This window comes from Struthio camelus, chromosome 22 (assembly GCF_040807025.1).
Source record: "Struthio camelus isolate bStrCam1 chromosome 22, bStrCam1.hap1, whole genome shotgun sequence".
Classification (NCBI taxonomy): Eukaryota; Metazoa; Chordata; class Aves; order Struthioniformes; family Struthionidae; genus Struthio; species Struthio camelus.
The window spans coordinates 5,615,309-5,642,942 of record NC_090963.1 but is presented as its reverse complement, the minus strand read 5'-3'; the positions used below and the strand labels follow the sequence as shown (position 1 = coordinate 5,642,942).

Sequence of the window (27,634 nt, the reverse complement as noted above, 5' to 3'; positions counted from 1 at the left end):
GAAGGAAGGTCCACGGGGCGAGGACGTACGCAGCCGGGACGGCCGGCTGGGCTTGAACCGGCCCGTCGCGAACGTCCCTGCCCCGGTTTCCTGAACTGCGACAGGGCAGAGGAGCAGCTCCGCCGCCCTCCCGCGGCACGAGTTCACGCACCCGGCCACCCCGGCCAAGGCCTGGGCGGCGCGGGGCCGAGGCGACCTCCTGGCCCGGCGCCGGCCTCCCCGTGCAAGCCCCTATTTCCCAGTGCAAGCTCCTATTTCCCGGTGCCCCCGCCGGCTCCGAGCCCGCACGGCTGCCGGCCATCCCGCTCTGCCGGCGGCACCCGCCAGGCCCCGGTGCTCCCGGCGGGCTGGCCGGGAGGGGGACCCCGGCCCCTGCGCCTTGCCGCCGGGGGGGCGGCGGAGGCCTCTCTCCCAGGGGAATTTCCCGCTGCCGCAGCCTCCGACTTGCCCGGACTAGCAAGCAGGCAGCGGCCAGGCGCCGCGCGCAGCGCTTCTCCAGCGCCGTTCGCCCGCGTGCTCCCGAGCCTCGGGCTCTGCCGTTTGCTCAGTGAATGTCACGACCCAGATTCGTTGCTCAAAAAGGCACCCAAAGGCTTTTTTTTTTGGGGGGGGGGGGGGGGGAATAAAAGGCACAGTCAGCGCCCCCCCCCCCCGCAGCCGCCAGCGCATCCCCCAGGAAAGGGCAGCCTGGCGCAGGAACGCGTGCCGCGGCCGCGGGCCAGCCCGCCCGCCGGGCGCACACAGCCGCCCTTGTTCGCCGCTCGCCGGCGCGGGGCCAGCCCTGCCGGCCGCACAAGGCCAAGCCTGTTCGCGGGCGCCCGCGCTCCCCGGCGAGATGCTACCGCCTGCCCGGCGGGGGCCAGCAGGGCCTGCCCGCCCGCGCCGGGGACGGGGCGGCACGGCCCCCTCGGCCGGCCAAGGCGGGCGCTGCCGTCACCTCGCTGCCCGGCCCCGGCCGGTCGGGCGCCCGCGGCGCCAGCGATCCTGACTCAGCACGTGCCGCGTTTCCCGAAGAGCGAGCGCCCGCCCATCCCTCCTCCTTACGGATGGGGAAACCGAGGCACGGAGCGGGGAAGCGGCTGGGGCGCAGCGAGACGGCAGAGCTCCCCTCTGCAGCCGCGCGGACGTAAGCCGCGGTGCCAACCCCGTTCGCCCGGACCGAGAGGGGAAAAACCTGCCGCCGAGCGCCAAGGGATGCCGCGCTCCGACGCCTGCCGCAGCGACGTCCTGCCGGGGTTGCAGATGGGCCCTGACGGTCCCGAGGGGAAACTGAGGCAGGCTCGTTTCCCTCCCGCGGCCCTGACGGAGAGGAGGAGAGGCAGCAGGCTCTCCCTGCCCCGCTAGCCAAAAAGACGGGAGGGAAAGGGGAAAACGGAGTGACAGCAGATGGTCTCCGGGACCCGTCACCCGGTTATCACCGGGAGGCAAAGCACGAAGCACAGAAGGGGGCAGGAGAGCCCAGATCCAGAGAAGCAGAAATAAACGGGCAACGGGCAAGTTAACTTGGGAGCTTCAGAAAGACCTGGAAGGAGCTTGGCCACGGCGCAAGCGGCGTCTGTAGCTCCCCAAAGAGAGCTGAGCCGCGCCGGGAGCTGGGGAAGCGGAGCAAGGAGCAGCGGGGAGCCGCGACGCCAGCGGGCCGCCTCGGCGCGGACCTTGCCGCTGCGTGGGGAACCCTCGCCGCGGGACGCGGTGGATGCGCTACGTTCGCGTGGGCTCAGACGCAACCAGACGCGTTCCTGGAAGGAAAAGAAAACCTAGCCGGGGCTGTTAAACCAAGCGATGCCTCCAGCCCGGCCCACGACATCCCCGGGCTGCCGATCCCGGCGGCTGGCTGAGCCTCTCCATATGCTCATCCTCGTCTCGTTCCCTTCCCCGGCAGCCATCTACGCGCCGCTGCCGGAGTCAGAAACGCTGCTCGCCGGAGCCTGGGTCTGAGCCGACGCAGCTCGTCCTTCCGCCAGCAGCGAGGGGCCGGGGGCAGCGCCGGCCGGCCCCCCGGCTCGCCTGCGGCGCGGCACCGGCTGGCGGAGGCTGGGGCTGCCGGCCCGGCGCGGCGGAGGTGGCGGCGATGACTCAGGAGATACCGAGGCGGCGGAGGAGGAGGAGAGGAGCAGCACGAGCCGGGGCCAAGGCAGCTGCGCGGCCTCCGGGCCTGCCGCCGCTCCCCGCCGTTGCGCAGCCCCGGTGCAAGCGCTGGCGTCCCCCCGGCCCGCTTTCGGGGCGACGGGGGCTGCCGGCCCTGCCCGTCACCCGGCTCTCGCTCCTGCCGCTCCCGGCCGCCCCGCAGCGAGCCGCCCCGCTTTGGCGCGGTGTCTTTCACCCGCGGCGCTCCTCCTGCCGCCGAACCCCCGTCACCTCCCGCGTGGGGAAACTGAGGCCGGGAGGCCCCTGGCTCGCCCGAGGCCGTAGCTAGCAGCAGAGCCCGGGGGGCACCAGGGCTCCTGTCCCCCGCGTTAATCTCCACCCGCGCTCACCTACGAAGCCGCTTGTCCCCGTGTCCCCGCGCAGAGGCAGTGCCGGCCGCTCGAGGAGCGGCTCGAGCATCCCACCCGGGTCCTTGACCCCGTACCGATCGCAGGCGTGCGTGCCCGGGGCAGGGGGCGGCGGGAGCAAAGGCAGCGGCGTGGCAGCGCCCACGGAGAGCCAGGGCGTCCCGTCGCGGGCAGAGGGCTGCCGGGGACCTCGGCGCCTGCGGGGCGCGGGGCGGCGGGCAGGGGGGGCGTTCGTTCCCGTCCTCCCACCCCCATCCACCGCAGCCAGAGGGACGCACCGGGGCCACCACGCGGGACGCGGGAAGGGGCGGACAGCAGGGCCCGCGGTGGTCAGACGTGGGCGCTGGGGCCGGGACCTGCCACGCCGCTCCGGCGGCTCCGAGGAGGCCCGGTTGGCCACCGCTGTGGTGGCGGTACCGGAGGCCGGTCTGGTGGCCGTCACCAGGAGGGACCACGTTCCCAGGGGTTCCCTCAGGGCAGCGCCGGGGAGGCACGCGCCCCGCTCTGCCGCCGGTCGAGCCCTGGCTGGGGGCTCTCCGGGGCGCCATGGGGGACCGTGCCGGTGCTCTGCCCTGCGTCCCGGCAGCGTTTCGCCCCCAGGTGGGGTGACCCCGGCCGCCCTGGCCCCGCTCCCCGGGAGCCGGCAGCCCGTCCGGCGCCGCACGCCTGCCTCCGTTGCCGCGGCTGAGGACTCCCTCTGGCGGCTCCGGCCCCGCGCGGATGCTGGATGGTTTCCCTTGGCAAACGGTCCGGCCGAGGAGCGCGCGGCGCCGAGGCGGCGGGGCGCTCAGGGCACGGCACTGCATCGCCGTCCTACGAGCGAAACAGGGAGGGAGCCGAGCGCCGGTCACCGCTGCCGTTGCCGGGTCTGCCCCAGGCGCAGAGCTGAGCCTCGGCCTGGAGCCCGCCTGAGGGTGCAGCCTCCGCCACGGCCACGCGCCAGCTCCCCTGCACGCTGCCGGACCCCTCAGAGCATCCCCGAGGTCCACGCTGGAGGCAATCCCTCCTGCGACCCCCTCTTCCTCCCCGCCTCGATGCACCAGACACTGCTTAAGTGCATTCAAATCATATTGCAAAGAGCCGCTTAATTAAAGCTTTGCTCATTGCAGCTTCCCAGCCTTGAAGGCCGCTCCGACAGGAGGGTGCTCTGCCCCCCAGGGAGTTTTCCAGGGGGACAGGGGCGCACACTTGCGCTGGGCACGGCCAGCCCCACGTCTTCGGCCTTCCCTCCCCTGGCCTGTTCGTGGAGAGGGGCCTCATCCTGGCTGCCCGAATCTCCGCGCGGCACAGACGGTCAGTCCTGCCGGTCCGGACGCCGGACCTGGCCAATATCAGAGCGGACCAGCTACCGCATGTCGCAGTCCCTGGGAGCTGAGCCAGTCTGGCCTTTCAGCCCCCGCGGACGTGAACCCCGTGCCCAGGGGCCCCGGGGCACTAAGCACGAGGGGCAGGTCACCGGGCAGCCACGGGAGCCCTAGTGCCCCCCGTTCGCTGCCCCTTGTATCAGCCGGTGTCGCCGCGTTGGGTGCGGGGTTGTGAAGCCCCTGTCCTCCCCCAGGCCTGCGGAGACCCCCCCTCCTTTGCAACACCACGACAGCTGCTGAGCTTTACAGCCCCTGAGTCTGCTGCTCTCTCCTGCAGCCGCCCAGGAAGGCAGCCAGCTCTGGGGTAACACCTGGCAACTCAGTGGATGGGGAAAAAAAAAAAAAGAGATGAAAAGGAAAACGCAGATAAAACACCGTCCGCTCTCCTGTGTTTGCTCCCCGGGCAGCAGGTCGCCCCACCCAGGCGCACAGGAGGTGCCAAGGAGAGCAGCCCCGGTGCCCGGCGGGGAGCCCGGCCAGGGCCAGTTTGCAAAGATTTTTGCTTCCGGCAGGCAAAAAGACGATAGAAGGCTGTGTGGGAGGAAGAGTACCTTTTTTTTTTTCCCTTCTGAATTTGATCTTATTAAAACATCCTTCCAAAAAATAGACTTTTTGTCTCAAATCTGATGCAAATTTCATGTCACTGCAGCCGGTGGAGCTGGAAACCGTCTATTAGAGTGTTTAGTAACAGCAGGCAGCCCTTAAATGGGATCTTCCCTGGGGGGAGCTGCACGGCGGGTAAGTATCTTCCTCCCCGGGCAGGCAGCCCCGGGCCAGGCTGGATCGCCGCTGCCACGCAGGTCCTGGGGGTCCTGCCGAGCCGGGGTCCAGAGGCCATGGGACAGGCAGGATGCCTACTGCACACAGCCGCAGACAGCCCGCGAGACGGTCCCTAGCAGCTCCGGGAGCGCGGGCTGGTCAGCCGAGTACCTCTCCCAGGCTCCCCAGGCACTTTAAGGGCTGTATCCCCCCCTTTCCGTCCTCTAATCCCTCCACTCGCGTCTCGCTCTTCCCAGTTAAATCTGCAGCACTTTCACGTTGATAAATCCCTCGCAGCGAGCCAGATGCAGGCTGCAAACACGGCGCTGCAAGAGGCATTACCCCTCGGCGGTGCTGGGCCTTAGGAGATCAGCAGAGCTGGGCTGTGTCCTGCTGTCACCCCGCACCTCACATCCTTGGACAAAACACACCAGGTCTGTGCCTCGGTTTCCCCCATCTCTCCATCGAGGCTCACCCCGTTGCTCTGCCTCCCAGGAGGGCTGCGAGGGGAAGAAGTGAGCAAAGCGTCAGGCAGGAAGAGCAGCGCTAGAGGCCGCATGGCAGCACCAGGGGGCAGAGGCTGCGGCCTCCCCGGGACCCGGCGGCGCGAAGTGTCACAAAGGGTGCTGGTGTCTGCCGAGGACGGCGGCGGGTCCTCCCACCCCGGGACAGGTGGGGAGGCTGCCTTTCAGGCTCCGTGGGTGCCGTGACTAAACAGCACCCCCAATACAGTCATTAGCAAGCATTGATCCTGCCTGGGTGCTGCTCGCCTACGCGCCGCGTGGAGCCCGCGCGCAGGAGCGCGAGGAGGTGCTGATTCATCAGAGCGTGCAAGCGACCAGCTCCCTCTGGCTCCCACCTCTCCCCTCTCCCCCCGCCGCCAGCAGGGAGCAGAGGGGGCTCCAGGGGCCGCGCAGCCCTCTGGCCCGTCCCGCGTCGGCCTCCTCTTCGCGTCTAGCTGCTGTAGCAGCCCCAGACCCCGTTAGGCAGCTACAAAGCATCTGGTTTCACGTGCAGGCGCTGCCTGGGCCACGCAGCCCAGGTATCTGCCAGGTACCTGCCATAAACTGCGTCTCTGATACTCACACAGCCTGGAGACTTGCAGCAAGGCAGGTCTGCCCCGCCGCGGTCCCGCACGGAGACACCCGGGCAAAGGGACGGTCCGAAAAACATGGGGCGTTCGGAGCCTGCTGGCAGGCAGCGCGCGCGAGGGTACCCAGGCGTCCGAAGGAGGCTGGCAGCCCCCCGCGAGGCGGGCAGGGAGCACCGGCAGCCGCGGGGCTCTGAGGTAGCTCTGCTGAGCTGGAGCTGATGCCTAGACACAAATCACTGGCCGGTTACCGCTCTGCAGCCTGGTAGATAAGGGCACGTCCACGCTCACTGCACTAGCGCTGAAGACGCCAAGGAGCCCCCAGGGGTGCTGCTCTTTAGACAGCAGCGCGGCCCCGTGGCAGAGCAGCGGGCGCAGGAGGCCTGCACAGCATCGACGTGCAGCTACTCTCAACCCTTCCTAGCCAAAACGGAGAGCAGTGCCCCCTCTGCTCCCCCAGGCCAGGCTGGCTTTCCCTCACACAACGCCTAGCGCGACGCACCCTTGCATCAGCCAGAGCCTCCCCAGTGCGCAGGGGACCACGCCAGCCGGGGCTGCGATGCGGCGCTGGGGCAGCCCTGGGCCCGGGGGGCTCAGCCCACCTCCCGCAGCGGGGTTTGGGGGGCCAGGGCGGCTCGGCGCCTGCCTGGGAGCAGGGCAGCCCAGCGAGGAGCGTCTTGCCACAAGGGGGAACTCCTGGGCTGAAGAAACTCTTGCTGGAGATGCCTCCTGGCATTGCACCCAAATCCCATATTTCTAGCCCTCCGAAGGAGATGCCCCAGCCCCCTGGCTGGCCTTCCCTGCTGCGGTGCTCCCCCCTCGCCCCCAGGGGAACCCGCGTAGCACTGGGGTCCCCGAGACGCTGGCACGCGCCCGGCTCCGAGCCCCCCGTTAGCCAAGGGGCAGAGCACCCGGCTCAGCAGGCTCCAGCCCCGCGCACGCTGGCCCTGCCAGGCTCCCTCCCAGGCCAGCGAGGGCCCTGCTCGGGGTGCGGGGAGGGGGAAGGGGCGAGCTGGCCGGGGGGCAGCTCCTGTGCTCACACCTCCCCACATCATGCCAACGTACTCACTGGTTGTGCCAGGCCAGAGCGCGGAGAAGCAGCAGGCCACACGACAGCAACAACAGGCAGGCAGTACAACCCTGGCTAAAAGCACAAGCAAGGGGCCACCAGCCCCTTCTCTTGTCCAATGCTACCTCCTGCGAGCATCTCCTGTCGCTCCAAAACTCACACCCTTCCACACGTGAAATTCATCCCTACAGATACAAGCTCTGACCCAGTTTCCGATTCATTCTGGGATTCACGTCTCTGACCTCCTTTCACCAGATGATCTGCTCCTGGGGATGAGGTTCAGCCAGGACACACAACTCATGCTCAGGATGCGGAGGAGTGCTTAGCCGAATGAGAAGGCATAGCAGGGCAAGGTTTCTTCAGTATCTATTAGTACCACAAGAAAAATCCACTTATTCTATGTGGGTGGATCAGTCAAGCAAGGACAGCTGGGACACTCATATCATCACGGTGATGGAAAGCCACCAGGATTTCCAGTAAATTGTAGCTGGCCTGACTCTGGCTGCTATTCTCCAGCACCCACAGGCATATCAGGAACAGGCTTTGCATCCTGACAGGCCTCATAGTGCTCAGGAATGAGACCAAGGGTCTTTGGCGGGACAGAGAGAAGCACTTACCAGAGCAGAGTATCAGTCCCAAGTCCTGCAAATGTCATTCAGTTTTACAGCCCCAGTGGCTCTGCCCAGGACTGATGCTCTGCTGCTAAACAGTGGCCATGTCCCATCCCAGGGGAATATGTCCTGTTCCTCCTGTAATCCTCTGAGTGAGGGAGGTTCCTCTGTTTCCCCTTCTGGAAAATTGGGGCAGAGGGAAGAAGTTTCATGTGCCCTCTTGAGGCTTGCAGAGCTAAAGAAGAGAAACAGGAGGGGTCTAAACAGAACTGAGGAGCATGTTCCCCTCCCTTGCAGGAGGAGAGCCCAGAGTAATTCAGAACTCCTTGTTCGCTGCATAGGGGCTATCAGGTCTGGAGAGCAGCCTCGGACTCTGCCCAGTTTGGCCAGGTCAGGGGGCATTTCCAAGCTTTGCGGCCATTGCTCTCATGCATGGACATGTATCTTCCCCTCCTCCTCCTCCCTAAAGGCTCCCAGCTCCCGCGAGACAGAGGGAAACTGGGCTGCGCAGAGACTCACACAGAAGAAGTCTGACCTGGGTGGCTTCCAGGCTCCCAAACTCCCTGTTATCCCCTTTCAAAGCACTGGCAAATCATGCAGCGATCAGCAGTCCCTCAAACAGAAGAGCACAATATTTAGCTTGGCTACGTGGCTCTCCAAACAACGGGGCGGTTACGGGCTAAAACTCCCCGTAGTGCTATTAGCAGGAAGCCCAGAGGAGTGTCTGTTGGCAAAAATATTGAATAAAACCCAGGCTGGGCTGGCTCCAGCACTAAGCTGACCAGAAACTCCTGGTCTGGCCTGGGCCAGCAGCTCAGAGCCTGCAGGGTACCACCGCTTGTGGGCTGCTGTCCAAGCCCTCCAGCCCTACGTGTCTTTCCAGTGTCCTGGCAGGAGCATCACTGACACATTGATGGCACAGTGGGAATGGGCTCAGAGACATGGCGACTTCTCTGTCCTCGGATATACACAGAACTTGACTGACAAGGCTCTGAGCAACCTGGTCGCAGTTGGCCCTGCTTTGAGGGGAGTCAGATCAGAGATCTCCAGAGATCCTTTCCAGCCTTAATTATTCTATAAGCCTATGTTAATCCCTGGAAGTTAAGCAGTGCCAAACATGGGGCAGAGCACAAGGGAACCCCCGATATCGCAAGCACAAACCAAGGAAGTGCAGCCCAGCACTAAAGCACGGAGACCAGGTGAGCTGAAAGACTCCTTTGAGTCAGTTCTCGTAACTGACAGGATACCAAGCACGCCTGAAAGGGAACCTGGGTGATGTTTCATCAAATGGAGTAGCAGCACCAAGGAGGCCAGCTAGGCAAAGAGAGACTCTTCATGTAGCGACAAAAGCTTCAACAGGATGGAGAGGCGCCCCTCCAAAACTGTGGGATGACAATGAGATTTCTGCACGGCTTTAATCTGAACAGAGACTGTTTCAAGAGAAGGAGAAACATTTGGAAGACAAAATAACACTAATGTCTTGGGAGAAGGGTGGAGGATGCTGGGGGATTTGTCTGTCCCAAAAGGCCAAAGAGACGCTAGGACCAGGAGAGTAGGAGAAAAAGATAAATCAGATGAAAGGAAAGAAAGATGATAAGAGGAGGGAGAACAAGAGACATGGGAATAGCAGGATTAGCAATGATAAACTCGCAGCTAAACCAGGTTTATGTCAGTATGTATTACCCTAGAGCGACAGGAGGGATGGGTTTGCTCATTTGCCATTTATAAGTGGCAACTTCTCCCTCCATCCTGCTTACCATAAATTAGCTGGCATATGTCTAATCGCCTTTGCAAGCGCAACTGAACAGGCAGAGATTAAGGCCCTGCTCCTCCTCCAAAACAACCACAGCACTGCACTACAAGGCAAGAGGGGAGTACTTTGTATCTCACTGGTACAGGACATCCGCAGAGGGAGGGTATGATGCAAGGCGCTCAGCTACACCAAGCAAATGGACCCTTCCCTCACAGGTTTCGAGAAACATCATGTCCTGATTTAACCAGGCCTCATACTGAGAAATCCCCACCCCAACAGGCCACCAAGGGAGTCTAGCCATTGGTAGCCATCTCATGGTACATCATGAGATAAGTCCTTCTCTTGTTATAGTAATATCTGCTCCAGATCGCAAGGCAGAGGACACCTGTCACCTGGTTAACTCATCACATACATAGCAAGATGGAGAGATCATCAAGAGGTACCTGAAAGATCCAGGAGAAGAACCAGATTCCTGACTCCTTTCCAAACAACCTACTGGATTGCAGCACAGTAGCCAACCCACAGCCTGGCCAAGCACTAATTTCCGGGAAGGTCATGGAGGGTCACTAATGCAGGCTTTGGCTGGGGAGCCTAGAGCTGTCTGCTAGCAAGACACGCAGAGTAAAGCCAGGATGGCTAAACCCGAGGCAATTAAGCAATGAAGCAGTGCAATAGGCACGTGCATGCGTGGAGCGTGTTTGCACGGCTAAATACTCACCCCAGGGCATGTGTTCATTGGCTAGCAAGGTGCTGCTTGGGTGGTGTGAGACCCTTGGCTGACATGTCAACTGCTAGTCAAGCATGTTGAAACAATCTCAGAAAGTTTGGAAAATTCAGCTTGCAGACAAAACTGCTCCTCTCTATCAGCGTGAACTCTAGGAGCCAGAATAAACAGTGACTCAGGAAGCGAACTAGCAAACGTGATTAAAGGGGGATAGATCTGCCGGGAGGCACTGAGCAGTGCAAAGGCAGGCTGTTCTTGCCTGCACAGTAGGGCAATGAGGATCTGAAGATACAACTGCCTCCTGCCACAACACTGAGAAATCAGAACAACTCCTTCTCCCTCAGGATATCAGCAGCCCATGTACAGGATCAGCCCAAGTTCTATCGGACATTCTCACTCTCCATAAGGAAGTGTTTTTCCCTGTCTAAACCTTGGTTTCCCTCAAGAACAGAGAGAATTCAAGGAATGGCTAAGCTGCTCCGTGCTGAAAACTAGCCACTGCTAGAGACAAAGCACAAGTTTTTGCAGAGCTCCTCCCCAGGTCGCAGCCAATTAGCTGCAAGGGGAGTTAGTACAGTCAGTAGCATGCTTGTGAAAAAATGTCTAGGTGGGGTCAGGAGAAAGGAGGCATCCCCTTCCCACTGACCCCTGCCTTGGTTCCACACCCTGCATGGAGGAAAAGGGGGCTACGGTACTGATCTCCCCAACATGGCCCTGACCTGGGGAAAGGGGCCCTATTTCCTCTTGCCAGCCATGCATCCTGTAGTGCTAAGGCCGTAGCTGGGTCACCAGCCTGAGAGCCCAACCTGCTGCTCTGCGTGTTGGTGCCATCTCCCAGGCTCCCTTGGCAAGGGAAGTGAGCAATGTAACGTGATAATGACCAGCTGGCCTTGTAATCTGCAACTCTAGTGTGCTGAGGGATGGGGTAGGAGAGAGAGGACTTGGCTGTGAAGAGAGCTAATGGAAATCTGCAGAGCGATGTAGTCAGCCTGAGGGGCGCTCGCTGCCTAATGGGTCAGACAGATGCTGTTTGTTCATCAAGGAGAGAAAAGGACTGCACGCACCAGCCACATGCAGCCGCTCCCTCGCGCCTCTGCACTGCGCTGGGGCTGCTGGTGGGATCCGTTTTTCCCTTCCTGGCTGCGACTTGGGAAGATGCGGAGACAGAGGTAGACAGAAATGCTTGGGGAGCCTGGGGCGGGGAAGCCAAGGAGCCCAGGTTCCTAATTGGGGAACCTGGTTTGAGGCCATCTCTAATTAGTATCGCTCACTTCTCTACCCCTGGACCAGAACAGGGTAAAAGAGCACATTTGACACAGACTCCTCCAGGGCACGAGTGCTAACTGTACAGCACTGGAGACAGCTGCACGAAGCTCTGAGCAGCAATAGCCAGTGGGCTGCAGGACCAAAAGGCAGCTGTGTCCTCCTCTCTGGGGGGTTAGCTGCCTCCTCTATATAGTTGTTATCCCAACACGCTCTTGCAGACAGACCCCCTGAGGAATGCAGGCCTTCCCCACCAGCCTGGTCTCTTTGGAAATGTATTGCTGGGAGCTGATGGGCAAGAGCATTTATTTAGCAGGAAGGTTTCGATGCACAGCCAGTCCCCAGTGTTTACTGCTTGTCCTGCTGACCACAGACGTGAGATCCCCTGTGTGCAAAATGTCCAGAGAAAAGTACCTCTAATTAGAGGGTTGAGTTAAAAATACCCATAGTCCATAACAGAGGGAGGCAGACAGGGAAGAGGCACATGCCAGTATGACTGACGCCCAGGGAGGGAGATAAGATTAGGATCGACTCAGCCTCGCACATACAAATGATTCAAAATAGATGAACATATGCCTGAGCAATGAACTAGAGAAAAAACGATGGGACTGGCGTAGGAGTGGGGTCATGGTCTGTGATACTAAGGAATCAACAACTTGTCTAGACTATAGCACACAAAAAAAGACATGCTGGCTTAAACTTGGAGTGAGAGGTACTGCAACATGACAGCATGCATAGAAAGCTGACCTAACAGGAGAGGAAGCACAGGACAGGAAGGGACACAGGCCAGACCCACATTTATTCCCAGAGCCGCTGGGCATGATCTTGGATAAATGTTATAGCTCTATGGGCCTCAGTGAAGAGACCAGGTGAGCTAATGAGCGCCCACAAAGTGCTCTGAGATCCTCAAATGAAAAGTGATACAAGTAAATAAGAGGGTGCCTTTTTATCTGCAAAGCCTAAACTCACTCCAGAAACTCTCCAACAGAAGGCAGGACTTTACTTCCAAATGTCCTATACACCTAGATCCAAAAATTTCTACCCAGCCCTTAATAAGGTGCAACAGCATCATTTAGCTAGGTGTGGGATACAGCTCCATCCGAATGCCGTTGCATCTTGCATGCAACTCTCCAAGTGAGTGCGACTCTGGAGAGCCTTTTCCTCTCTGATGAGAGTGATTGTCACCTATTGCCTATGTCACCTATGAGCTTTCCTCTGTCAGACTCAAAGAAAGATGGCTCTAGAGACACTTCAGATCTTCTAACAAAACCCTGTCCGCTGGAAATTGTCCCTGGACCACTGCCCTCCTGTAACACGTAAAGGAAATTCTCCTTCACACTGAATAAAGCAAGTTATCTTCTGGGCTGCTATCCTTCCACTGGGGCAGCGCGATCAGCTCCCATCTCTGAGAACAGCCAAAATCTTGCATAGGCTGAGATATCTGACAGGACATCCTTTTTTCACAGGATAGGAAACCAGCCTGTCACAATTACAGCTTCAAAGTAAAAGAGATCTGGAGTGAACTTAATGCTAGGGAAAGGTCCAGATGGACAGCCCTGAGGACTCAGACAAGCTGTTCATGCGTACGCAAGGTATGTCATGGCTCATTGGCAGAGTCCTTGGAGCCCTGGTGCCTCAGATAATAACATTCCTGTCTGCCGTGTGTACTTCTATTGAAAACTCATCATGACAGGCACAGCCTGTTACTACAGGTTCCAGCAGCTTCTTCCCAGCAGGGCTTGAACCTCAGTTTGGGCCTCAAGGCACTATAAAGAATTGAAAGAATATCTGTTTTATTTAGGTTGCCTTCAGCTGCTTTCAGAGCCCAAACACTTTGTGTACAATATGTTCTGCACAGCCTTTAGAAGTCTCTAAGGTGTTTCTTTTCCAGTTTAGTCCGTGGTCACCTTCCTTCAGTTCTTACAAATGCCCCAGGAACCAGGAGTGAGGACAGGCTTATGCTGAACTTCTCCATCACCACCACCATCACTGCTTGTACTTGGGCTAATAGGTCACCCACTACTTTCTTGTCCATCCCTTTTCATCACAGGCCTTTATTGCAGTTGGGAAGGGCTCCTTGGCATGACATGTACTCACATCCCTCCCTCCCTCTCATCCTGCAGACTCCTCATTTTGAGCGTGGTTGGGAAGCTCTTCAGAGAACAATGAAATCATAGGAAGAGACAGGTTTATGCTGCCCCTCATCATGCCTGAATAAATCTTTGCACTACACAGGGCTGCTCTAAGCCCATATTTTATTCTAGTCACTTGTTTCAGCATTAAATAACGAAATGGGAGCTCCATTTGTGTGTGAAAATCAATGTTTTACATTGCAGCGCTTTGCTGTCCTGGTTTGAGGGGCACTTCAGCTCTTGTGTATTTATTGTGACTCCTTGTGCTTGTTGGGTTTCACACTTCAAATGGCTTCCTCAGTGGTGATGGCAAATTAAAACGCAGAACCTTCCTGTAATACAGTTTTTCAGGCAGCATAAAGAGAAGAGCCGGGACTAGCTGTGTCTGCCTGAGATAGACAATGGCACATATGTCCTGTGCAGGATGTATATACAAGACAATGTCCAAGGCTTCTGACCCTGATGTTATCCTCTAAGGTTATGCCCGCTCTGTCAGCTGAGTTGCAACCCATCCTCTGTCTGCATTGATTATTCACAAACATACACTCAAATGCATGCCCCAACTGCCTGGAGAGGGAAATCAAGTCCTAGTACAGCACATTAGCACAGATCCAGTTCCCCTTCGCGTGGTCCAGATGGACTGCAGAGGCCAGCATATCGCAGCACTGTTCACTTGCTGCTCTCCCGGCATGGTTCTTCCTGAGTTCAGTGTGGACATGCTGAGCCCGATTTCCAGTAGAGTTTATAGCCAGCAATATATAGAAAGCCCACAGAGCAGGGGTGCTGCATACTGTTTTCGGGTCCACATTTCATCTAGCTGTGTAAACACAGTTTAAAACACCTGAAGGAGTGCAGAAGCTAGTAATCCTCTGATTCTCTACTATTTCCTTTTTCTCAGTGCTGCTATTCACTGATCAAGCCATTGCTGGAAGTTAGAGGAGGAACCTGACACCTAAGTGGCATTTTATCGTTGGTTATAGTCAATGTCGTTGTATTTTGCATCTCCTGTCATTTTAGTCCAAATGGACTATGTTCGAATGACTCCTTACTCAACAGGGCCCCAGCCCTAAGATTGGTGGAGTAGGGTTTTCAGCCATATAGTCTTAATTTCTTCCCCTTCATCACTAGTGAAATGTCCCATTTGGCTGTTAGAACTGATGAGAATCTCTGTATTAATTTCACCAGGTGAGGATCAGCCTTGTAAGTCTACTCATTAGCATCCTGAGTTAGACCTGCTACATTATCAAGTAAAATTCATCTTTGCATCCCTTAATTCCTACCAACTCTGCAGAGCTGGTTTAGAGAAGAGAGGAGAGCTTGGCTTTCATTCCAGCTGGTTGATCTTCAGCATGATCTTAATTATCTCTCTGTCACAGAATACTGAGCGTTAGTGATGCATGAACCAAAATTAACCAAGACTGATTTGCTGAATTCAGAGCGAGTGTCCAGGGCTGATATACATGTATATATTTTTCCTTCTCGTGAATCAAAGAAAAAGATTCTAGGGTCCTTTTGAGGACCACACAGCAACTCAGGATGTTCTTTGGGCAAAGTCACTTTTCAGGGCAGAATCGCTCTCATTTAAGCTCTGTCATATCTGTGATCCCAACTCGCTGTTTGCTGATTTCAAAGCAGAGTTCCTTGCTTGCTCTAAACTGGTCAAAAGTTTACAATGAAATGTGAGACAGCTTGCTGATAGGAACTTCTCACGAAGAAATGATTGTTTAGGGGGTCTCATTAAATACAGAGAGGGGAAAAAAACCTCTCCAAAGTGAAACCTTAATTTATTTTGATAATCAAAAGCTCAAATATTGCCTCCAAGCTTATTTGCAGCTCTTGGTGGCTCAAAAACATTTTCCACGGTGTTTTTTCCCCTGTTGAACAGAGACGGGAAAACTCCTCGTTCGCTTCACTCCTCACCAAAAAACAAACCAATCAACCAACAAAAGTCCCAACACGCTCAAAACTCCCCCCCCCCCCCCACACACACTTAAAGCCTTTACAGCTCCTCGTCCTGGGTTGAGTTTTCTTACTGAAGCGGTGCTTAGCAAACGGTTCCCATAGACTGCTTTGAACGAGCACCTCTCCCCGCTGGCGGAGCGGTGGTTTACGCGAAGCGGCTAGAGGGACCCGCACACCCACCGCGCACCGGGTATCGCAGCCGCAGCTCCGGCCGGCGGGGCCGTGCCCCCCTCTCCCCCCCTCCTTCCCGCAGACGGGGGGCAGGCGGCGGCAGGCGCCGGCCCGGGCGCCTCCCCGCCCGGTGTCCGCAGCGACGGCAGCGCGGCATCCCCCGCCCCCGGGCCGCCGCCGCCGCCGCCGCCGCCCGGGCAGTGCGCAGGCTCGGCGGGCCGGCTCCGCACACCCCATCATGGCGCTGCGGCGGCCGGCGCTGCTCCTGCTCCTGCCCCTGCTCGGTGAGTCGCGGCCGGGCCCCGCGGGACGGGAAGGGAAGGGAAACGGCAGCGGCAGCGGGGCTCCCTCCTCCCGCGCCCGCCGGCGCGGATCTGTTGCCGGCGCGGAGCGGCATCCGCCGCGGCTCCGCGACGGGCCGGGGGGATGCGCTGCCCCGGTCCCGGCTCTGCACCGGGGCGGGAGGGGGGAGGCACTGTCCCCATCCCGGCCCCGGCCCCGCACCGGCAAGAGGATGCGCTGCCCCGGTCCCGGTCCCGGCTGCGCACTGGGGTAGGGGAAGGGGGAGATGCACCGTCCCGGTCCCGTACCGGGCCGAGGGGCATGCGCTGCCCCGGTCCCGGTCCCAGGCCCACACCGGGCCAGGGGGGACTGCGCTGCCCCGGTCCCGGTCCCGCATCGGGCCAGGGGGGACTGCGCTGCCCCAATCCTGGTCCAGGTCCCGCATCAGGCCAGGGGAATGATGTGCTGCCCCGGTCCCGGTCCCAGCCCCACACCGGGCTAGGGGGGACTGAGCTGTCCCAGTCCCGGTTCCGGGCCCGCACCAGGCCAGGGGAGGGATGTGCTGCCCCGGTCCCGGTCCTGGCCCCGCACCGGGCCAGGGGAGGGATGCGCTGCCCCGGTCCCGGTCCCAGCCCCACACCAGGCCAGGGGGGACTGCGCTGTCCCAGTCGCGGGTCCCGCACTGGGTTCAGGGCATGTGGAGACAGGCTGCGCAGCACTGTGCCGGAGGATGGGACAGAGGTCCAGGGGCAGCCCTGGCGCCCAGGGGAAGGACTCGCCCACCAGGAGCGTGGCATTATGTGGGGGGGAACCAGAGATGGGAAAAATCAGTGACAAAACCTCAGTTCAGCAAGGAGCAGGTCGAGGGATGAGGGTGCCAGGAATGTGCAGCCTCGGCAGGCAGGCAGGGCGGACACTAGTGCCTATTCAAGCCCAGGCACAGGCGCCTATTGTTCTGGGGGGCCCGCATGAATGTTTGCAGTTTTAATTGCAAAAACATTTGCTAATTCCGCTCAGGAATGAATTTGGGCTCATTTGTTGTCTGGCTATTAATAGTGTGGGGATGAGGAGGGGGACAGCAGCCGGTGGGTTTGCATTGCTCTCCCCCCTCTTGGGCAAACAGCAGAGGGAGAAAAAGGGATGGAGTAGGGTTAGGGTGACACCAGCAACTAATTTGGAAAGTTCGGCTACTAAAATACATGGGGATGTGTGCGCGTCTGTATATTTATATATATATATGCACACATGTATGTAAATAACTGTTTTGGGTTAACTCAAGTTGGAAGTTTATTGAAATATTTCTAACAGGTTATCTAAGGACAAAACAAAACAATTCTCTGACTCCAAATGACTTGCAGAGCCTTTTGGGCTTTCAGTAAAGTGGGATTTGGGCACTATTTACAAAAAAATGAGCTGAAGGATGAGAAAATGACTTGGAAACTTGGATGGAGCACCCTCCTAGGAGAAGGAGATGGTTCCACCGTGTGCTCCACAGTCTGTTTGCTTGTGTTAGTGTGTAGCAGAATGGTTTCAGGAGGAGAAACTGGGAGTGCTCGATTTTGGAGTATCACATAGTCTTCAAGGTGCTAACTCTGGTTTCAGATGCTTGCTCTGAATGAGGAATACAGCAGACTTAACACAGCTCTTCCTTACAGCTGGATTGCAAGGGAGAAAAGTACCCCATTTCCTTTCCCTCTTATGTGAGTGTTGCCTAAATGCACTGTTGAATCTGGCCTAAAAGACAGCAAGACTGGAAAGGAACTACAGATACTTCTGCATTTGTTTAGATAGATGAACGTTCTTGCTAAACACAGCCAAAGGAACTAGTTTCACACCTCTGACCAGAGTACATTTATCTGGTGAGTAAACCAAGGGCTAACAGGATTTGTTCCCCCTTTAAATACAAAGGATTCTAGTCAAATCAAGAGTGCCTCATCCTGCAAAGATTTCTGGCTGTTCTCAAATTTGGGGTCATAAGCCCAGAAGAGTGGCCAGAAGTGGGGCTGAGACTAGAAAAGTTTGGGAGCTGCTCGGCTATGCTTGACTTTATGTACTGGGAGGCATTCCATTAAGAAGAGGCTGTCAGCAGTACGTAAAATCAAGCATGTACTTAAGTCTGCGGGGTTGATGCTGGACAGTCCCAGAGAAGGAATAAGACCATAAAGATGTGTTTGATGCCAACTGACTGTTTTTAAAAAGGCACAACAGGAAGTTTACAAAGCCATCGAGATGCTGTGGCTCCAAGCTGCAAAACTCTGACCTGTACGCTTTGGAAACTCAGGGTGCTTAGGGAAACTCTAAGAAAGACTATAAGCCCTGCAGAGCAGGGGTTGCTTCCTTCTTTGATGTTATTGCCAAAACGGGCCCTACTCTTGATCACAGTCTTAAGACATTGCCATGAAACAAGTCGATGAAGCATAGAGTATTCAATGCATACCAAGCTCAAGCACTAAAAGCATCTAGAGACTCTGAACATCAGGAAAATGCCATGGTCATAATTATACTGGAGGAAGTTACTGGCATCAGTCATGGAAAGCAGAGTTTACAATTGACATCAATGTTATCTCCTACCTTGATGTCTCTCTTGCAAGCTTCCACATGGAAACAGCCGTTTGGATTTTGAGGACATCACATGCGGGACTGAGGGCAGAAATGTGGAGCCCTTTCCGAATTTCTCAAGCATTTCCTGATGAAAATAACACATATTGATACTTTATTGCTCCTGATGAGTAGTTATCTCCCTTTGATTTAATTCTGAAGTTTTGCTAATACATTAGATTTTGCAAAAGCCTTTTCAAAATCTACAGAGTAGAAGTACTCAATTCCTTTTTTTTTTTTTTAATACGAAGTCCATCTGTCCCAGCCACCAACAACTGTTCCGAGTCAGCTGTCAGTGCCAAAAAACACTCGGTGAAAATGTTGTTAGCTCTACTGCAATTATGATAAGTTGCTTGTTGGTATCTTCTGATGGGAAGTATTTGCAGTATTACTTTCTTTTCAGCAGGCAATAAAATAATCAGGACAAACAGCTCTGAGAGCTGGGCCAAAATCAGATGCTTAGTAACATCTTCAAAAAAATTCTTAGGAAGGGCTTGGTGTTCCTATTTGGGCAAGGAATATCTGGCATCACCACCAAAGAGCAGTTTGATGCACATCTACTTTACAGCTGTTGACAAAAACATGACACCAGCACATTCCCTCTTGCTTTGAATACTTCCCGGAATTATTTGGTTACTAGAGCACAAGTGGACTGAAAGAGTAAAACGTGGGTGTTTTTTTTTTTTTTTTTTGTGAGGAGTAAAAGCTGCAGAATGAGATGTTGCCCTGATCCTGAACTTGGGTTCTTTTACTGACCTGTTTATTTCCTTGTAAAAGTTCAATTCTGTGTCTCTTGGCCCACTACACTGAGGATTTGCACCAGGAACACATGTTGAGTTGCCAAAAATCACCTAAACAAGTAAATAAAGCAGAATGAGCTTTTGCATTCAACTTCACAAATGAGGACAAAACCTGGTGTACATCATGGCCATGGGTGGGCCTGTTTTCTGAGTCTCCTGCCAGTTTGCCCTTATCTTTAGCCAGTTTCAAAGGGTAAAACACTGCTTACCCCCACTTTTGCTTTCTCTGCAGCTCATTTGGATCCTTATTTCTCTGTTAAGTTTCTCTTGCAAATTATGCTCTCTGCTTTGTCATTCTTTGTGATGAGTGTTTGTGTGTTGAAGCAGAACTGGCCTCTCAGTTGTATATTTAGAGCTAATGCTTCACAGTTGATTGCATCAAGCCTGGATGATCCGGAGAAGGATGATGTGGGGAAGGTTCATGAACTCCTTGCAGAGGAGGCCTGAAGTGGTAGGAGGGAGTTAGTGAGGGGAAAATTTCCACAGACCAACTAGTATTTTTTCAGGATCCTGGGTTCTCACAAGTCCTTTTCCGCAATACAAAAATATTTATTGCAAACATGCTCCTCAACAGGATAAAGCAACTACTCTGTGCATAAAAGCTGGAGGCCTGCTTTGAAACTGCTGTTTATATAAAAAGAGATTCAAGATATAAAATTAATTAGGATAATTATGTTCTCAATCTGGCTTCTCTATCAACTGGAATACGAACTGCAGTATCTCTTTCCACTTGATAAAAGCTATTTGCCTTCTCTCTGAACCCTTAGGGAGTATCATGTTTTTATAAGACACAAGATCAAAACCAAAATTCAACCACTAAGTGTCAGTTCCATGTAGTGGAGGAGTAAGGGTGTGTGCCACGCAATGAAACCCATTCCTTCCCTGAGTCAGGACAGGACCTAGGAACCAATTAATGGTTGTAATTGCACTAATGAGTTTTCTGGACCCAGCCTTCATTTTCACCCAAAGGGGCTGGATTGCTGTGTGGGTACAATTCTGTCAGTAGCTATGCTTGGGGCAGAGGATATACCAGTTGGGTTGCAGTTCTCATTCTCTTTTGCTGGAAATGGGGAGTTTTCAGTGCTAGGAACAGAAAATAAACAATAAAATCAACAGCTTGACATTTTTTTGGACGGAAACCTCAGGTCTATGTTTTCTTAACATCCTCCAGAGTGCTAACCCCCCTCAGTATTAGCTTGAGATAGAGGTATTGTCTGGAGACTTGAATTCTTTTTCCAGTGACTTACCAGTGACTTACCAACTTCACCTGAATGTTGGTCTCAAGGATCAATGACTCCTAAAAACTTCTGCTTCTCACTTCAGATAAGCGGAGGTCAAGCAGGCTTCCTCTAGGGATAAACTTTGAGGAAGGTGTATATTAAAGATGTTTCCTGCACAAGAATGGTCAGCTGAGGTTCTGTTATCACTTCTTCCTCAGCACTTTGATTGCCTTGCTGCATTTCATGCTGTAAGAAAGCTTTGTATGACTCCTCTGATGAAGTTCAGCTGTCTAACACACAGCTTGGAATTGCAAAAACAGTAAGACAGCTGCATAATTGAGCTGGTGCCCAATTCCTATTAGAGCAGCATCCTAAGCCAAGCCTTCACATTTCTTAGGGAAAAACCCACTGAAACGCAAAGAGCCAGCCCTTGAGAGGGTGTGCAGTTCTGAAGTATCTTGTCAAAGCTACTTCTCTGCTGCCTTGGGTACTGAAGTAAATTGCTTTTGGTGTTGACGAACTGTGGATAAACCAGACAACTTGTAGGAAAAAAAGCAACAGAAGCAGGAAGAAATTTTTATAAAAAGCAAAAAAAAAAAAAATCACTTCTGCAATCTCACCTGCTGCTGAGAACAGAGTTGGGTTGGATTCCTATGAGCTAATGTGCAAACTGGTGAGAGCCATCAACGGGAGTCCAGTCAACACTGAGCTGGCATTACCTAATTAAAAAGTAAACCATGTACGTGCTGTAACCTGACAGCCCACAGGTACTTGAGATAAGCTCAGATATTAATAGGAATTGTTCTGTGATGCAAGAATCATTTCTCAGTATAAATAATGCAATATATTGGGTAATGTACACCCCCACTACATACCCATACGTGAGGGCTGTGTAGTGCCCCTCATGTGGGATGGAGCACAGGGCTTAACACAGAGTCAGTTACCAGCTCAAGGGGAAAGGAAGGTTTCAGCATGGTAATAGATGAAGTAGATGAAATTAAATTGTGTTTGGATAATGCTCAAGGTTTTCTTGTGTTTTTAAGTCATAAATCCCAGGGATTTCGGAATTAAAGCTGGAACACTCGCTAACCTACTCCCATCAAGGTACCTGATTATTACAACACGAATGTAAGATCATCGCATGTTTAAGAGTCCTCTTAATTTATTTCGGCACAGCTGGCTCATCTGAAGACACAGAGCTTTAAAAACTGAGATGTGCCGTATCTCTGACATGTGGCTAAAAGGTAACATTTTACAACATTCAGCAGTATTTCAAGATTTGTAATCATGCTATTAAAATATATTTGGGTAACCTGGGTGAGATTTTCTGCAGAGCTGGAGAAGTCCACTGAAATCTAAGGGGATTTGTTCCCATTACTAGGCTGTGTTCCTAACTCCCAGAGCCTCTTTTGAAAATCCCTACGTAAATAAACTTTCAGGCAATTCCTTAAGTAAATGGTCAGCATTTTACAGGTGGGATGTAATTTGGTGCGCTCTGTTTTAGATTCTGTTTTTCAGAGAGCAGAAGCATAATACTTCCAAAAATTCAGGTCCTTTCAAAGTGTTTCTGTATGACTTTCACCCCGCAGCTGAAACCCCTAATTCACTGTCATTTTTGACAGTCTTGTCCAGAATGTCTCAGGATGTATAACAATGTTATAATGGTTTATCTTGAAATACTTCAGCAATTGCTGGATGAGGGCCCATAATAGTCTACTTATCCAAAGTAAGTCAGAATTTTTTTTTCATTAGCAATAACTGTAAGAGCTGTTTTGAGAAACCAAGGTTACCTTTTAACAGGGCCAGTAGTGCCACGCATAGCAGCAGTCCTGCTTTTCCTTCCCAGCAGGAAGGTTCCTGCCGCTTCCCATCTCTCCAGGGTGGCTGTGCACCGTCTCAGGCCTGCTCAAGTGGAGTCGGTTGCACAGCTGAGGACTTAATGATTTTGTCTGCACAAGGCTCTGCTAGAACTTTTAGGCCAAGATCAGCCATGGAGACAATGTATTTGTTTTGCTGGGATGTCATCCTTGGAAAACAAAGGCCTTGGTTCTGTTTTGATAGATGTTGTTGCTTTTACTGGCATTACGGTACTACGTATGGCTCCTCTTTGTGGATCAGTTTCTTTGCTAGGTGTTGTGCAAAGAATATCTCAGTAAACCAGTTTGTGTCATCATTCAATGAAAGCTACCCAAAGGACAAATTCATCGTGCTATTGGGCTGCCATAAAGATTAGGAGCATTCCTTAGAGAACTGGATGGCAATAGCTGCACGAGCAGCCCTTGAATCACAGCAGTGGAAAAAACTGAGTGTCCATAGGCAAGGCAGAGTGCCTACTACTTACCCCGAGGATCCATTAAGGACATTGCTGCCTGCTAATGGACTTCCTCCTGAGACGCTTTGGCTGCTAACACCCTCTCGAATGATTTCCGGCAGCTTACACAGTTAACAGCAGGGAAGGTGTTGCAAAGTCCTGTAGTTCTTGCTGCTTCTGTGAAATAGCTTTTATCCCTTAAAAGAATCTTATCAAGTGCTATTTTAATGCACATTTAAATCTTTGCTTTAATCTTTTTCTCTTCTGCACTGATCTCTGCAAAAGCTCTAAGATAAATATTTCTTTCTACCCACTGTGTTGTTTGGAGTTAATTATTTTTAGAGCCTGGAAAACATCCTTTCTCTAGTAGCAAGGTGTTCTGCATCAATAACGTTCCTTAAAAGAGGAACTCCCAGCTCTGTGTACAACAGTGACTTGTACCTCTGAACCAGCCCTGACTTCCCAGGGCTGTGGGAGTCCCCAGTCCTTGGAAGAGTGGGTTGTTTTTGTTAAGGTGTTTAGACACCAACAACTAAGGTGAAAGGAGCAATGCACAACCCTCTATTAGCATGAATGATATGTGCTTTGCTGACAGAACTGGTTGCACATGCCATGAAACTGGGCATGAAATAGGTTAGCCTGAACTACTACGAATCTCCTTGCTGATCTGGGAGTTACGACTGCAGAGGAGGTGCTGGTTTCTTTGCCCCTTTGGTCTTAGCTACTCTGCTGAGTTTCATATGGTGCATCAATGGGTCTGGCCTGATTTCTCAGGGATCGAGGAGGCAGCAGCTTATCTCATTTCCTGTGGAGCAGCAAATAGCTATTAGTTGGCCACAGCTTGGTCAGTGCTGCTTGAGTTGCCTTTGAACTGGTGATCTGAAGATGAAAGCCAGAGTGCCTTGTAATCACCTCTGGAGTCTCATGGGTTCTCCCTCCAACAGAGCGTCCATATGTATCTGGTGTTTCCCCTTTGCTTTGGCCAGTGTTCAGCATCCCATAAATAACAGGGTAGTGCAGCACTCTGCCTGCCAAAGTAGCCTTGTGTGCGCTGGAGGGGAGATTAAACCAGGTACTAACTCCTCTCTTCTTCTATCAGAAATCCTCTGAAGGGCCTGGCTGACAAACAGCTGTCCTCGCCCACAGGCACTATGTGCTCTCCCACGCAGGGCAAGATAAGCCCTTTGAAGTCTTGGTTCTTTTGGCTGGCAGCAGCTTCTAAGGCGCTCCAGCGCCTCCCTCTCCCAGTTACCAACTGCTTCTTTAGTTCTCCGTTGTCAACAGCTGAGCTAGGATCAGGGCTGATAAGTCTGCAGGGCTGGATCAATGGGGCATTGCCAGGGGCATAGAGGATGCCAGATTCCAGGACACTTGTGGTGCTCTGTACGCATGGGAGGACTCAGGAGCCTTTCCCGGCGTGCTTGTAGCCTGCCAGCAGCCCACTGTTGGTCAACAATAGCAATTGCTCTCCTCGGTAGGGGAGGCTCGTCGTGTTCTGCTGCAGGCCCCTTGGTCCTCTGAAGCCTTTTTTTTTTTTTTTTTTTAATATTTAGAAGAGACTCAGTTTGGCAGTTTTGACAGTTTGACTCAGCTCCTAAGGGTAAACAAAGGCAAGTTGGACCCAGCCAAGAGGAGATTCACCATGATAACAAGTAGCTCAACAAAGAGCAGGAGATGAAGGTCAAATCCAGAGATGAGGCAGAAGATTTGTCCCATTACCCATGCCTTGTCATGACACAGTCTCCCAATTTGTGTATTTGAATCTTCACAGAGAGGGGCTGGTTCAGGCAGAATGGCCCTATGGGAGAGGCACAGAGGACTTGTGTAGTGACCTGGCTTCAACTGTTAGCGCTGGAGCTGGGTTGCATGCAGCAGTTCTGCCCGCAGCATGTAAGGGGATCACTAACATTCTTGGCTGTAACACTGCACAGTCTCTAGGAGAGCGTGTTTTTGGAGCTTCTCGTGGTCTAGTGACAAACATGTCATAAGTCTGGCTGCTTTAATGTCTCCCAAGAGTTTTGCAATTCCTGGCCCATCCTCGGTCACTTCTGAGAGACACATGCCATACGTCTCACATCTGTCACTCAGCTTCATGTTCTTGACGCGAGGGAAAGTCTTTCTGTGCTACAAAGCCTTTTCTCTTTTTCTCCCTCCCTAGTTTCCTTTTCATATCTGTATCCCTCACTGAGAAGCAATATCCCTTTCAAAGAAACGCCTAGGAACACATCTGCAGAATTTACAGCCGCTTCCCAAGGCTTGAGTGTCCTCCTCTTTAGCAGCAAGCTGTTAAGCATGTTCTTAAGTGGCACGATAAGTGTTACGATCCTTTCATCTCCTGGCTCAGAGCATGCTGGAGATAACTGATAAGGGGGTGACAGCAAGGAAGATGCATAGGCACCTTTGGATTTAATTCCTACTTTGCAAGGCAGTCTTTAAAGCACAGCTGCTGTGGGAACACAAGCTGGTAAAATAAAGCTGGTCCTTCCTCTTTCAGCATATGGCTTTTCCTCATGTCTCTACAGCAGATCCTCTGTCTGTACCAGAAGAGCCCAGGCAGAGGTGTGGAGTGAGCTAGGTTCTCCACTTGCGACCCTTTCTTCTGGCGCTGACATCCAAGGGACTCAGCTTGAGTTGTCAGGTCAGATTTTGGAACTGGCAGCTGGAAAACGGAGATAAAGAGCAGCGTATAACCGGGAATCTGTTAAGAGACGGTAGGGCCAAGATAGTCCAAAACGGCCAGTGATTTGGATGCACTGCTAGAAATGCTTTAAAAAGGAGCTGATCCAGGGGGCAGATGTTTGACCTCTTTTGAGATCACGTTGCTTTGTGGCATCTCAGACTGGGCTTTCAAAAAGGAAGACTCCACAAATCATTAGTTACTTTAAGACTGTGTCTAGACACTGTTTTGGTTGGTGATTTTATTTCCACAGTTCCTTTTTTATAGCAGTCCTTTCTGGATTTGAGCTGCACTTTAAACAGAACTGCATTTGCAGTATGGGAGTAGTAGTCTTGCACATGACGGGCAAAGATGCATTCCTCTGCATTGAGTCTGTGGAGAGCATTACGTCAGCTACAGCATCACGTGGGGTGGGAGTCTTTAGACCACTCTTTAACAGACTGCTCATTCAATTCCAGAATTCCTGGTTTAGTCCCTTGTCTGCTGGCTGAAACAGGTGGCAAGCATATGCTTTAGTAAGGGTCCTTATTGGGGCTGGGCTTCAAGGTCAGCTGCATCCGGCCCACATTCCAGCTGAGTCCCTGTACCTCATCTTCTGGCCTGGCTGGCTCTGGGCCGTCAACCCCAGAGGTTTCTAACCATGGTACACGTGCCGGCTGTGGAATGCAAACCACTTCAAAGTAGTGTGCCTATGGTGCTAGCCTGTGCCAACCTGCTGCTTTTTCCTCCAAGGAAATAGGGAAAAGTGTTTGGCGCAGAATGGGTCAAACAGCTTAACAACTCCTCCAGGGTGTGCGCATTGCCTAGCGGAGCACAGGGAGCCGCTGCTCATCCCACATCCACCTGAGAGGAGACAGCGTGTGAGCGAACCTGATACAGGCTAGGAGATGCTGCCCCATGGTAGTACGTACCTATTGCAGTCTGTTGATAGCGCTGGTAGCCGTGCAGATGAAGTTTGCGAGCTCTTGGGCATGCTTGGCCTGGGGACATGGAAGTAGAGCTAGTTGAGTGAGAGCCTTTAAGTCTTTGGCAGGGTTTCCAGCTCAGTTTGTGAGCAGGCATGATCCAGAGCAGACAATCCCTGCTGCACTGAGAAGGCTGTATCCAGGTGCTGCAGCAGAGAGGACATCCAAGGAGCCCTAGTTAGAGCTAGGCTGTTTCAGTGGGCCTAATCCTGTTTTTACTGTTGGGTTAAGCACAGTGATTTTCACTGCCAGCACTGTGCGTGCAGTGGCAAGTCTTTTAAAGATCAGGCCACAAACCTTCCCATAGCAAATCCCTGTTTATTTGCCTGGCAAGCCTCCCGTCTGCTTTATCTGTGGAGCTGCTGCATGGCTGAGCAGTTTTCCACCCTAGAGCTCTTGCATCACAGCCCAAAGTGTGAACAGAGGCTACAGCCTCCCTTACAAATCAGCCCCCAGTTCCTCTGTGCCTTAGTGTTACTCAGCACTTTTCACTGACAGGGAATTAAGTAGGATTTCTAGGTCATTGTGGGCCTGTCAGGAGGAATTGTCTCCTTTAGACCTTATTATCAAGGCTCTTTCTGCAACACCAGACTTAGAACAATTGCAGCCTGGTTCCCTAAACATCAACTAATGAGACAGAGCTGTTAGCAGCAGTTTGCTAAATAAAGGCTGCTTCTGCCTGAGACAGAATAAAGCCAGAACGGATTTTCTTAGCTCTCTCTCACACTGAAGGTATTTCAAAGGACTCTTATTAAAATAATGAGCTAGATGTTGCTGTTGTGGTGGCTGCATAGGGCCAGCGCTGGATGATTGTGCCAAGTACTTCCCCAAAGCAGTGACTTCAAGTGACTTGTGCTCAAGTGACCTAAAAACATTTCCAGCTCCTTTCATGTTTCTGCCCCTCTGATTTCAAGGTGTCCTGAGCATTTACCCTGAGCTTCTGTGACCTTGTCCCATTCATAATGACTTGCTGCCTCATGGCAGGCAAATTACTTGTAGCTCTTGGTGACTTCAATTTCCTTTGGTGCCATAGGATGGATTCTTCATCTTTGTGTTGTAGCAAAGCTTGTACATTTGTGTGTGTGGCTTTGGAAAGGTAAGGCATCCAAGATCTGACCACGTGCAAAGATAAGTGGGACTGCAAATAAAATGCCACTTGGCCTCGCTGGCTTGCTACAGAATGGCTGTTCCCAGTCTGGGAGAGGGCCCACTGTGACGCTCAAATGAGGTGCATGGACCCACCATCCTGTGCCTTGTGAATGGAGCTCGCTGTAACTAGCTGCTGTTTGGAGAAATGAAACGTGAAGCCAGGCTTCAGGTCTCTTCAGAGTGTTTCAGTAGAGTACCTGAGGTGCAGACCCCAGTGCTGGGGCCTAAATGTGTGGCTT

At 53.6% G+C, this 27,634-nt stretch overlaps 1 protein-coding gene across 1 annotated transcript in view; it reads left to right on the top strand.

The window, feature by feature from the left end:
* The first annotated feature begins 15,531 nt into the window (after window positions 1-15,531).
* The window catches only part of JAM3 (junctional adhesion molecule 3), a 35,151-nt gene continuing 23,048 nt past the window's right edge, over window positions 15,532-27,634 (top strand). The window contains exon 1 of the mRNA XM_068916891.1: window positions 15,532-15,677. Coding sequence (XP_068772992.1) covers window positions 15,632-15,677 — 46 coding nt within the window. The 5' untranslated portion in view covers window positions 15,532-15,631. The remainder of the gene's footprint in view (window positions 15,678-27,634) is intronic.